Source organism: Hippopotamus amphibius, chromosome 3 (genome assembly GCF_030028045.1).
Source record: "Hippopotamus amphibius kiboko isolate mHipAmp2 chromosome 3, mHipAmp2.hap2, whole genome shotgun sequence".
NCBI classification, from domain to species: Eukaryota; Metazoa; Chordata; class Mammalia; order Artiodactyla; family Hippopotamidae; genus Hippopotamus; species Hippopotamus amphibius.
This window is the reverse complement of record NC_080188.1, coordinates 127,481,171-127,494,032: the sequence shown is the minus strand read 5'-3', so window position 1 is coordinate 127,494,032 and position 12,862 is coordinate 127,481,171. Positions and strand designations below refer to the sequence as shown.

The following is a 12,862-nucleotide window of genomic DNA, read 5'->3' as shown; positions in this document are numbered from 1 at the left end:
GACGCGTTTTTAGTATAAGTATGTCCAAATATTGCATGGGACATGCTTATACTAAAACATTACTCACTATTCATCTGAAACTGAAATGTTGCTGGCATCTCGTATTTGTATTTGCTAAATCTGGCACCCCTGCTTCACTTCCATCCTACCAACAACAGGCTGACCAGCAGCGACTCTGACTCATTAGAGCGGCCCCTCAGGGTGTCCCTAAGGCTGACTTCAAATGCTTTTGTTTAACTTGGACCGGAAACGCTATATTTCTGTAACATTCTATTATCAGTCCTTTCTCTGCTTGGGATGGTTTCCTCCCCACCTTCCACTCCCAAGTTTTATGAGCCACGGAAGGTTTGAGAGGTTTGAAGGTCTAAGTTGTTCTAGAAAGGTCTAGAAGCTCATACAAGCCATTACATGAACCCAGGCAACTGCTTATGGTTTTATTATTGTTGTTGCTAAGAAGTAAACTGGCTCACAGGCATGTCCTAAATGGGGTGGGGGGTTGAAAAAGGGAGGCTGGGATGAGCTGTACGGATCTCAGCTCAAGGGACACAGAGAGCAGGAGAACCCCCACCCCAACCTCTGCGTTCCATCGTGGTTCAGAGAGATGGTTACAAGCAGGTGAGATGGGGTATATGGGGGAGGTGGCAGGGGGTGGGCGGGGGAGACCTGCAGAGTGGCTGTCTACCCAAGGGCAGTTGCTTTTCTGTTCCCGCAGGAATGCCAGTGCGGCCTGGCTGGATCTTCTGAAAAGCCAGAAACCGATATTTCTTTTAACGAGCAGTTTCATTATTTTTAAATGTTGCAACCAATTCACAAAAATGTACACACTGTTGGGTACAGAGTAAAAGGCAGGGTGGTGGCTGGCCTGTCAGCAACTCCTCAAAGGATTCTGTGGGCTCCCTTTGGGACTGGGGTCAAATCAGGGGGTGAGCATTTTCTAGAATTCTGGGGTTCTCCCCATTTTGTAGCTCTGGAGTGAAGAAGCGGGGGTGCCTTGATCCAGTCACGGTTATCCAGCACAGGTAGGAGTGCCGTGGTCCCAGGGCAGAAGGCCTCGAGGAGCCGGGTGGTACACCATCCTGGGGAGAAGCCCTGCCTGGTGCACAGACAATTCCTTGCTCCCCGCTCCCCTGATGATGCCCCCACTCCCACAGTGAGATGTGGGTTGTCATGGTGATAGGAGGGAGGTGCTAACCAGGAAGGGCTTCACCCATGCCAATTCAAGTGGAAGCTCATTCCTGGGACCTGGGCTGGAGATTGTGATAAGGACCTTGCTAAGAACTCCTTAGACCCAAGCTCTAAGCACTTTGCATATATAGTACCTCATTTAATCCTCTAACACCCCCTCGAGGTAGGTGCTATTACTATCTCTGGTTTGCAGAAGAGAGTCCTGAGGCAAGGAGGTAAAGTCATTTGCCCCAGGCTACACAGCTAAGGAACTGTTCAACCCAGGCCATCCAGCTCCACGCTCCCTAACCCCTGTGCCTTACTGCAGGGGGCACATGGTTTCGAAAGTTGCCCGAGAACCTGCAGGCCAAATTAGGCACTGCGTACAAACCCAAGGTGGCCCTAATTCCTGGCAGAAGGGAGTCTGGATATACCAAAACACACATGTTAACATGAACACACATGTCCCAGTCTGCCTCTGCCTTGCTTGGAATCTGATCATGCTATCGGCTTTCTTTCCTGCTTACCCGGCACAAGCTGACTTCCTGCATGAGGACAGCCAATGCCAGCAGCATGCTAGAGTGTGTGGGTGCACCCCTGGGGCAAGTTCCCATGGCTGGGGACAGAACCCCGTATCTGCTGTATCAGACCTCTGGCTGTCGAGGGGCCTCCATCTCTCCAAGGCTGGTCCAGCTCAGATTCCAGACTCCCACACTGCCCACCTTCTCCCTCCCCTCATCACAACACCTGGGGAGCTGTGCTTTCAGTGGAGGTGTGAAGGACTCTAGGCTCACCCAGGCCAGAAGGTCCCAGGAAGTGGGCGAAGCGAAAGCACCTCCACCTGAGAGGAGGGAGGAGAGAACTTGGGGGAGACGTCAAGGTTTCCAGGAGGTGGGGGCAGCCTGAAGCACAGCTCTGAACCCTAGATCTGCCCCCTCACTAGCTCTGAGCCTCAGCTGTCCCATCCGTCAAAAGGGGCCTATGACTGCCTTATCAGGGCATAGGAGGGAGGAGCAAGAAGTGCAGTGGGGCTTGTCAAATCTTAGCTGCTGTGGTTACTGGCCTGGCAACAGTGCAAAAGGCCCCCAAACCCCTACTTTGAGCAGTGGAATTGTGTGGGCAGCACTACCAGCCTGCAGATGTGTTATATTTGTTTTAAAGTGAGTTGCCAACACTTAAAAATTGGGAAATTTCCCATTAAAAATGGATTTCTTAAAAAAAAAAAAAAGGATAGATTTCCAGCTTCCCTTTGAAAGTTAGATTTGGGAACAGTGGGGCTGTATACCCTGCCTTGCTACCCCCCCGCCCCCCCCAAATTGCCAGAGCTGGAGCTGAATAGGCTCCGCCTCTCTGACGGGGCATCTGTTCTTCCGGCCTGGCACCTCTTACCCTTCCATTCACTTCCAGAACCTGCTGGCCCCTGGAAGCATCTCTATTCACGAGCCTGGTAAGCAGGCTTTTGGATGAGCTAGAGGAGGTTCAGAAAGGTTAAGTGACTTGCCCAAAGCCACACAGCCAGCAGTGGTGGTGCTGGGCCTGCCACCTGTCTAGCACCTCTTCTATTAGCAGCCAAGGCCTCTGTGCGAAGGACTTCTTATAAGTTTTCCTCATGCCCTCGCCCAAGACCCCTAGAGGGCAATCCTGTTATTATCCCTGCTCCACAGAGGAGGCAAGTGAGGTTCAGAGAAGGGCAGTGAATTTGCCCAAGGTCACCCAGCCAGGAAGCCAAGAGCTGAGACTGGGCCAGACCTGCCTCTGCAGCAACCGCCCTTAATGGCTTTACTTACGATCCCCGAGACCCCCTGACTCCATCTCACCCACTACTGACAAGCTCAGCAGACTCCGGCTGGCAGTCTGGCGTTGTGCCAGGCCGAGGGGCTGTGGCTTCAGCTTGGCATGGGATGCTGACGAGGCATAGCCAAGGCCAGGGCAGCCTCTGGCCAGAGCTTCCCGGCATTTCTGCCACACAGGAAATGGGGCACAGCTGGGGTGGGTCAGAGCTGCCTCAAACCTTCATCTGAGCCCCTTCCTGGCAGCCTTTCACACTCAGTCTATTCATTCTGGCCCCAAAGCCCCAAAGCCCCAAAGCCTAAACTGCATGGCGCTTGCTCAGTGAAAACAGCCCTGGGTTCAAATCCAGGCGTAATCATACCTGCCCGGCAATACCTACCTATTGCTGTAAGAAGTAGACATAATGCATGCTAAATGCCTAGCGTGCTGCCTGGCTCATACTATGCACACGATACAGACCTGATGACTGAATGGCTAAACAGATCCCCCTTTCACAGATGAGGAAGCCAGGGCTGGAGTCCCTCGGCATATGAGTAGCAAGACTGGGATTGACTCCAAGGTGCGATGGATCTGGGCCCGGGCGCTTGGCCACCATGCCACCTCCTGACCAGGCCTTTTGGGGGTGGAGATGGGTAGAAACAACTGCCAGGGGCCTTACCGGAATCTGACCACCGTCGAGGCCCCCTCCTGGGCTTATCAAGAAATGGCTTTCCAGGAATTTGGTGCCTCTGCAGGGAGAGGGTCCCCATGTCTCTGCTCCCCCCTCACCCCATTTCCTTGTTCAGGGTCCCCATGTCGCACCTCTGGCTGGCAAGGCTTTGGTTCCCCCTACCCTCATCCTGAGGCCAGCAGGTAATGGGCAGGATCAGAGGGTGGTACAGGGGAGCCCTTGGTCTCCCAGGCTGGAGCTTTAGGTTTGAGATCCTTTTCAAGTGCTCCCTCCCACTTTCTGGAATAACCACATCCTGCTACCATCCCCCTCTCCTTCCAAAGACCACAAATCCGGCGAAGGTGGTGGTAGCTGGCATTTACTGGGCACCTACTATGTGCTGAGCACTGCACCAAGGACTCACCAGGTGTTATTTCACAAATCCTCCCTGCTGCCCTCTGAGGGGGCAGCTACTCTGCCCGTTGTACTGGTCAGAAAACTGAGGTGCAGGAAAATACGTGCCCACAATCACCAGAGCTGACAAGACAGAGTCCAAGCTTGAACCCCAGCCTGGAAGCCCCCACTCTCCCAAGCTGCTTGGAGAAGGCCTCGAATTTCAGAGTGGGAAGGCCAGGGGCTTGGCTCTTGATGCTTCTGTAGACTGGCTGTGTGGATTTGGGTGAGTCTCCTGCCCTCTCTGAGCCTCAGTTTCCCCATTTCTAGTAGGAGGCATAGCTCCTGCTGCTCTCCAAACCTGTCACCCACCCCCTGGCTCAGGGAAGAGGCTGACATTCCAGGGTGCAGGTTTCTCAGGCTCTTTGGTGGGGGGGAAGGTGGCCTCATTGGCTGAAGAGGGGGCACCCAGTCCTTCTGCAGCCCATGGAGGAGGGGCCACTAGGATGTCCTCCACCCACAAGCCTGGCTTCAGGTCCCCATGTTTGGCGCCAGTTCCCCCTTCTTCAGCCCAAATCTATAGCCCTGGGATGGCAAGCTTCCTCTCCCAAAGAGCAGTGGCATCAACACAGAGCAGATGGCAGGGAGACCCTGGAAATCTCCCCACCCAGGCTGGTGACACCAGAGAGAGACTGAGGATCCTCTTGGTCTCCCAGGGCCTCCTGGCAATGGGGTGCGACGTGGGGCATGTCCTGAAAACCCAGCACTCATGCCGCGGGGACCCCCAGGGTACATGGGGACCGGAGTGTGGGAGGCTGACCCTGCAGCCGGGAAGGGGGTGTGAGGCGGGGCCGGGGCAGTGGGGACAATCAGGGCGCTGTGTGTGTGAGGGGCGTGCGTGCAGCGCGGGCGCCGGGGAGGCGTGTAAATGGCCGGGTGAGCCGCGTGTGTGCACACGCGGAGTGGGCGTGCGGGGCACGATGCGATGCGCAGTGCGCGGAGTGGCCGGGCCGGGGAAGGGCGCCGGCCGTGCGCTGAGCCGAGCGTGCGTGTGCAAGCGCGGCGCGGGTGTGCGATCCGCGCGGGTGTGCAGACGAGCGGGGAGCGCAGAGCCCGGGGAGCGCAGAGCCCGGGGGTCCCCGGCGCTGGGAAGGGGCACTGCGTGCATCTGCGCGCGGGGCGCGTACTCACCCCGGCTCGGCGGAGGGGACGCCGCTCCCGCTCGGGTTCAGGTTTGGGCTCCGGCTCCGGGCTCCCGCAGCGCGCACGCACCGGCGCCAAGCCCGGCCGTCGCCGGTGGAGCCACCCCTGCAGTGCCGCCCCGCGCCCGCCTGGGAGGAGCGCGGCGCGGGCCGGGGGCTCGGCCGGGCCGGGGCGGCAGTCGGGAGCTGCGCCGCAGTCCGGGCACGCTCCCAGGAGCCCGCCGCGCGCTCCCTCGCGCTCGCCCGCCCGCTCCCTCTTTAATTTAAAGTGACAACCCCAAGCGCTCTCCACTCCCAGGAGCTGCGCGGCGCTTCCGGGGTCTGAGCCGAAGATCCCGAAGCGCGCCCCGGATCCCAGGGGTCGTCTGAGCCCGAGGCCAGCCCCTTACTCCCGGGCCCAGGATGAGTAGGAGTGGGGGTGGGGATGTGCTCACCCGGAGCTCCGAGAGGCTGGCCGAGGACCCGGCACAGAATCAGCAGGCCCGGGTTCTAGCCCCAGCTGCCGCACCCTGGGTTATTCTTTTCCCTTCCTAGGCCTCAGTTTCTTTTTCTGTAAAACGGGCTGGATACTGTGCACTTCCTAGGAACCGACAGAAAACAGGAAGCAGGAGGTTTCCCCTCCTCTGAATGGTAGGCCAACAGCATCTTACTTAATTCTCACAATGACCTCATGGGGTCAGTGGTCACTATTTTTTTTTTTTTACAGGAGGAAACAGGCTCAGAGAGGTGAAATGACCTTCCCAAGGTCACAGGGCCAAGGGTCAGAGCCAAGACTTGAACCTAGGTCTGTGTGACTTCAAAGCCACTTAGGGGCTCATGCTTTCTCTCCACAGGAATGAATGAATCATTCAGGAGATATTTATGACGCCCCCGCTGGCCGCTAGGCACAGTGCCAGGTGTGGGCGATCTTCCATCTTCCGGGAACAGGGGGACAGGTCCCTCCCTGCCCTCGCAGTCTGGCAGGGAGGCACGCCCGCATTAGGAGGGGCTGAGGCATGCGGGGGAAGGTGCCACGTGCTGTGGGCACAGTTACCAGGAGAGCAGGCTTTGTGGGTACCTGGGTGGGCTTCCCGGGGGATCTGTAGGATCTGGGATGGGGTGGGAAGAGGGAAGAGGATCTCAGGTGGCAAGCGAGTGTGCTAAGGCAGCAGTGGTTTCTGGATCATCTACCCTCTGGGACTTTGGGGCTGGAAGCAACCTGTGGGCACTGCCCTCTCATTAAGTAGGAGCTGGGTCTGTGCTGGCCTCGTGGTGGGGAGGGGGCATCCTTGGTCTAGAAGGCAGGACCCTGGGGAGCCAGGCATGCAGTTTCACACGCAGGGGGGCACCCTTTTTCAATTCATTTTCTGGGTTCTGAAGAAAAAGGAGAGAAACGGCATTAACTATGCCCTTTGGAAGGGGGAGGGGCTGGGCACTGGGCCATGGACTCTCATTGCCATTTCTCATTTAACTTAATCTTCATAGCCAGCCACCTGCAGTTTGGAATGACAGCCCATTTTCCACATGAGGACAACTGAGGCATGAAAGTGTTCCTGGTTCAGGAGGCAGCGTTGAATTACACACACCATCAGCACATAAAACGGCACACTCTAATACTAGCTTCTGTTGGAGCCATAAAAAAGTGAGGTTGATCAACAACAAAAAACCAAATAAATAATTGAAAAATGGGCAGAAGACTTGAATAGACATTTCTCCAAAGAAGACATACAGATGGCCAGTAGACACATGAAAAGATGCTCAACATCACTAATTGTTAGAGAAGTGCAAATCAAAACCACAATGAGGTACCACTTCACACTGGCCAGAATGGCCATCATCAAAAAGTCTACAAATAACACATGCTGGAAAGAGTGTGGAGAAAAGGGAACCCTCCTACACTGTTGGTGGGAATGTAAGTTGGTACAACCACTGTGGAAAACAGCATAGAGGCACCTCAGAAAACTAAAAATAGAACTAACATATGTTCCAGCAATCCCACTCCTGGGAATATACCTGGACAAAACTGTAATTCAAAAAGACACATGCACCTCTATATTCATAGCAGCACTGTTCACAATAGCCAAGACATGGAAACAAGCTAAATGTCCATTGACAGATAAATGGATAAAGAATATGTGGTACATATACACAATGGAATACTACTCAGCCATTAAAAAGAGTGAAATCATGCCATTTGCAGCAACATGGATGCAACTAGAGATTATCATACTAAGTGAAGTAAGTCAGAAAGAGAAAGACAAATACCATGTGATATCACATATGTGGAATCTGAAATATGGCACAAATGAACCTATCTACAAAACAGACGCAGACTCACAGATGTAGAGAACAGGCTTATGGTTGCCAAGGGGGCAGGGGGAGGAGAGGGATGGACTGGGAGTTTGGGGTTAGTAGATGCCAAGTATTACATTTAGAACGGATAAACAACAAGGTCCTACTGTATAGCACAGGGAAATATATTCAATCTCCTTGGATAAATCATAATAGAAAAGAATATAAAAAACGAATATCTATATGTGTATAACTGAGTCAGTTTGCTGTACAGCAAAAATTAGGACAATATTGTAAATAAACTATACTTCAATTAAAAAAATTTTTTTTTAAAAGGTGAAGTTGGGTTTCCCTGGTGCCGCAGTGGTTAAGAATCCGCCTGCCAATGCAGGGGACACAAGTTTGAGCCCTGGTTGGGGAAGATCCCACATGCCGAGGAGCTACTAAGCCCATGTGCCACAACTACTGAGCCTGCTCTCTAGAGCCCGTAAGCCGCAACTGCTGAAGCCCGCACACCTAGAGCCCGTGTTCCGCAACACGAGAACACCACAACAAGAAGCCTGTGCACTGCAAAGAAAAGTAGTCCCCGCTCCCTGCAACTACAGAAAGCCCCTGTGCAGCAACGAAGATTCAACACAGCCAATAAATTTAAAAAAAAAAGAAAAAGAAAGAGGTGAAGTTGAGGCTGGTCTGCTTCTGGTGTCAGCCAAGTGGGATGACTTGGGAACTCCAGTCTGGAGTGAGCTTGAAAGGAGATCTTGTCAATTTCATGTTAATAACCCTTCGATGACCAGAAAAGCATATGTATGTCCGTCAAGGACAGGGACTGCAAGTGCTTATCCACAGACGAGTATGTAAATGCATGGTGGTAGAGTCACAATGACACACAAAGAGGAGAAAGGAGCTACCACCACCCACAACAGGTGGATGAATCTTGCTTGTAATGTTGAACGGAAGAAACCAGCCGTGAAAGGACACGTGCTATATGACTCCACGTATAGAAAGTTCAAAAATCAGGCAGAACTATCCTCTGCTATTAAAAGTCAGCATGGTGGCTACCGTGGGGGTGGTGACCGGAGGGGCCTGAGGGGGATTCTGGGATGCTGCTTATGTTCTGGGTTTGACCCCAGTGCTGGGCCCCCCCTGCCCCTCCCCGCAGCTTTATTTTGTGTGTGTGTGTGAAAATTTGCAGCACTGCACACTTATACTGTATACTTTTCTACATGTGTGATACACTTCAATACCACTTACAGAAACACACAAAAACCTTGTGTGGCTGCCCACTGCGCTGGAATAACAGCCAAACTCCTTTCTGTGGTTCACAAGGGCCTGCTGGCCTCTCTGACCTGCCATGCCATCCTCACCCACTCATCTCCTGCCTGTCAGCCTTCTGGTGTTCCTGACACCTGCCAGGCTGTTTCCCACCTCAGGGATTCTCACTTGCTGGTCTCTCTGCCTGGAAAGCGCTTTCCCTGCTCTTGCCAAGACTGCTTCCTCCATCCTCTGCACGTGGCCCTAAAGAAGTCACCTCTTCAGAGAGACCCTTCTGACGACCCCACCTAGAGTCCTCCACCCACGGCACGCTGTTTATTTTCTGCAGAACACCTGCCACAATCTGCAATTATTTTATTTGTTTATGGTTCATTTTCTGCATCTACCACGAGACTAATAGTCACAAACACATGGCACACTTCCTATGTGCCAAGTGCTCTTCGAACATCACATTAAGGCATTGAATCTTCACCCCAACTCCATAGGGAGATACCATTCTTAGCCCTCTTTTACAGTTGAGGCAACTGGGGCTCAGAGAGGTTATATAAGTTGCTCACGGGCGCACGGCTGGAAAGTAGCAGAGCCAGGGTTTAAACCCAGGCAGCCTGGTTCCAGAGTCCTTTCTTTTAACTCTGCACTTTCACAGATCTGGCTTTTTCCCCTGTAGTATATCTGGGACAGTAGGTACTCAATAAATGTTGTGTGAATAAATGAGTGAATGAAGTGCTAGAGAGAGGTGGGAGTAGGCTTGGATCCCAGAGTAGGTGTTGAGGGAAGGGGTTGTGCCGTGGTATCTGGAGTCCCAGGAGCAAGGTGACCAGGGAACCGATAGCAGATGGAGGATCCCAGATGGCTGGAATGAACTGCAAGCTGTAGTCAGGGCCAAGGCCTTACCTGGACCTAGGCCTGGACCTGGACACATCTCCAGCCCAAGTGGAGCCCACCTTCAGCCTCCCCTACAGACCCTACCAGACACATAGCCATTCACAGAGGGGGCTCTGCCTTGAGGGCAGGTACCCTATCTGGGGTGCCTTGCAGGATGTAAGCCCCCCAGCAGGTGATGGTACCCATCAAGTGCCTGGGCTGTGGTGACCCTGGAGAGAGTGACACAAATCACATGAACCACCTGCCCCTGGCCAGAAACTCTCTGGACCTTAGAACCTCCCCAGGGATAGGAAGGTCCTATGTGACTTACTTGGAGTCTAAGATGTGGCTACAGTGCTGATCGGTGAAAGGCCACTGCCTGTGTCACCATCTCCCTTGAACCTGTCATGAAGTCTCTGCACCCCAGTAGCTGGAGTCAGCTGCATCACCTTTTCCCCACCATCTTCTTCACCAGCCTGTCCTGGTGGGGCTGTCACGGCTGCCGGCCTGCTTGCCCTGTCTCCCAATGGAGCCCCTCCTCATTCTTCCTCAGCCTCTTGGACAATAGCGACCCCGTTCCTGAAGAGCAAGGGTGCCTTAAATGAGGCATTACCCTGAGGTCTGGCCCAAAGGATGCTCCACCCCGACCCCCTGGGGAAGCTGTGTGTGGAGTCAGCCCATTTACAGATCAAGAAACTAAGGCCCAGAAAAAGGAAGGAGCTGCCAAGGCTGCACAGTGGGGAGCTTAGGAGACAGGACAGGAGCATGGGCTCCACATCGTCTGGGCCCTTGCCAGGCGCTTGTCTGCTCTGTGTCTTGAGACCTGTGCTGCCTGAGGGCCCCACTCTTTCGTGTTTGGAGAGGCTCAGCCTAATGCTCGATTGTGGGCATGAGCTCTGAGGTCAGACAGACGTGAACTTGAATTTCCATCCCTGATAAGTGGTTTCACTTCTCCGAGCTCAGTGTCCTCATCGGTAAACTGGGGGTGAAGCCGCTCTCACCTTACAAGCTTAGAGGAGGCTTACAGGAGCTGGTGTCTAGCCTGTATAGCAAGCCCTCAGCAAATGCGAGCTGCTGCTATTACCTGCTCTTGCCTGAGCTCTCCGTTCAGGTTTTCCCACCCCTGCCCTCAGCCTGCCTCTTTGTGATGATGTTCTTCTCCAGCCATGAGCTCTCTGGCCTCTCCAGCCCCCTTCCTCCCACTCCCACCCGCTAGAGATCCAGAGCCCTCCTTGCCAGCAAGGGAGGCAGGAACCACTGGACATGTCTGTATTCACAGTTTTTTTCTGGTCACATACAGGAAGGAACTTTATGAAGATCAGAACACTAGACACAAAGGGATTCTAGCAGGGAAGTCACAACAGCTGGGATCTTCCTGGCGTGTTTCAGACCCTCTTTGTATTCATTATGTCATTTGATCCTGCCAGGCTGATGCAGCTCTTCTTTGCCTGATGAGGAACCCAAGTCCAGGAGAGCTGAATCCACTGGCCACGTGAAGCCCGCGAGCCCTGGCCCCAAATCCTGAGCCCTCTCTCTCCGAGGAGCCCCTTCACGTCGCTTTGCTCCCAGGTGGGGCCCCCATCAACCCATCACCTGAGGGAACCCACCTTGCCTAATCCCATGTGCCTCCCTCATCTATGCCAGAGGAAGGAAGTGGCCCCTTGAGCAGCTGCCACCAACACAGCACCTTGGAGAGTTGCCCACGGGGACGCAGAGGGCGTGAGGCAAGGGGCCGGGACCCAGGATGGGCGAGCGTTGATAAGGGCAGCCTTCGGGAAGCATGGAGATGCAAGTGCTGTCGGGGTGGCAGGGACGGTTCTCCAGGAGCTGGCTTCAGCCTCCCTGCTTCCCTGCTGCAACCCCCTACCCCAGGGACCATCAGTCTCTGTACCCACAGGACACCAGGGCTGCCTCCTTCACCTGCAACTAAGAGCCCCTTGGGTGGGGAGGAAGCTGCCACTGGCATTAGGGCAGAGGAAACCCAAGAGGGAGCTGCAGCTCTGGATGTAGGGGTCCCCGTTCCAGCCACCCAGCGCGTGCCCAGGGCGACCTGTCTGCCAGCCCCTTCTCTCCTGCTGGGTATCAAGCTGTCCACCTCCTCTGTGGCTCAGAGGCCCAGGGCTGCTGTGACTCTCCCCACCTCACTCACAGGCCCATCAGCTCCCTGGGCCCACATTCTCTGCCTGAGATGGTCCTTCCATTGCCCCCACCCCACCACTGTCTTTGGCAGCCCCAGCCTCCAGGGAATGTCGATGTTGGGGTCGGGAGGCCACCAGGGTCCCAGCTGCCTGTGGAGGGTAGGAGAGGACAGCTATGCCCATCTGTGCCCTCAAATTCCCATGCCAAGCCTCTTGCTGCCTCCATCCCACCCCTCCCCTCCCCCTCCCCCTCCCCCTGCTGTAATCCCTCAGCCCTTTAATCTCCAACCTGGGTTTTGCCCACAAGGCCCCAGGTTCCCACCAGGTCCTAGTTGCTGGGGACCATGCCGTGCTCACAGCCCGGCCTCAGTGCCCAGACAGAGGGCAGCCCAGCCCTTTCCCCGGTCCTCTACAGAGAAGCTGATGCTGGGGGAGGCAGGGATACTAGCCCGTGGTATCTGTGGTCCCTCATTCCATCTACTCCACCCCCCACCCCCCACCCCCAGCTTCTGTTCTGGGCACATGGTTTGCATTCGCAGTCGTTGAGTCCCATCAACAACACCTCTTTTCTTCCAATGAGCATTTTCTGTGGGGATGTGCAGGTGAGGTTGACACTGTCCCTGACCCATGATGGGATGGTGGCGTGGAGTGAATTGTGCCTCTCTCCAAACAAACAAACAAACAAACAAACAAACAAACAAACAAGATTTGCCCAAGTCCCAACACCTGGTACCTGTGAATGTAACCTACTTGGAAAAATAAGGAACTATATTTGCTGAGATAATTAAGGATCTCAAGATGAGATCACCTTGGGTATAGGTTGGGCCCTCAACCCAATGACTGGTGCCCCTCTCAGGAAGGTCACAGACACAGAGAGGAGAAGTTCAGGTGAGGACGAGGCAGAGACTAGAGTCAGGAAGACCCAGGCCGAGGAACGCCAAGGGGTGCCTGGTGCCACCAGAAGCTGGCAGAGAGGCGAGCAAGAGATTCTCCCACGAGTCTCCAGACAGAATCTTCATTGCGGCATGCAGGACGCATGTGAGATCTAGTTCCCCGACCAGGGATCGAACCCGGGCCCCTGCATTGGGAACGTGGAGTCTTACCCACTGGACCACCAG

At 54.5% G+C, this 12,862-nt stretch overlaps 2 protein-coding genes across 11 annotated transcripts in view; one reads left to right on the top strand and one right to left on the bottom strand.

Moving 5' to 3' along the window:
* Nucleotides 1-5,732, bottom strand: part of SYT12 (synaptotagmin 12) — a 24,151-nt gene extending 18,419 nt beyond the window's left edge. For 2 of the 8 annotated variants that reach the window (XR_009052772.1, XM_057728684.1), the window contains exon 1: nt 5,189-5,583. The gene's annotated coding sequence lies outside the window, so the exon portion shown is untranslated. Of the gene's footprint in view, nt 1-5,188; nt 5,591-5,633 lie in introns of those variants that run through there. The other 6 variants (XM_057728686.1, XM_057728689.1, XM_057728688.1 and 3 more) reach the window with 6 other exon arrangements.
* Nucleotides 491-12,862, top strand: LOC130849649 (uncharacterized). 3 transcript variants are annotated; one of them, XM_057728692.1, is made up of 2 exons: nt 491-615; nt 11,034-12,862. In XM_057728692.1, exon 2 carries the CDS (start codon nt 11,244-11,246, stop codon nt 12,288-12,290), a length of 1,047 nt encoding a protein of 348 aa, XP_057584675.1. In that variant the 5' UTR covers nt 491-615; nt 11,034-11,243; the 3' UTR covers nt 12,291-12,862. The 3 variants fall into 3 exon arrangements, 2 of the variants coding, with proteins under 2 accessions (XP_057584675.1, XP_057584676.1); XR_009052773.1 differs by lacking the exon at nt 11,034-12,862 and adding an exon at nt 7,807-8,104 and having other exon boundaries at nt 511-615; XM_057728693.1 differs by lacking the exon at nt 491-615 and adding an exon at nt 8,091-8,143.

Excerpts from the sequence above, each read along its gene's own strand:
- LOC130849649 (XM_057728692.1), top strand. The coding sequence starts at position 11,244 with ATGCCAGAGGAAGGAAGTGGCCCCTTGAGCAGCTGCCACCAACACAGC.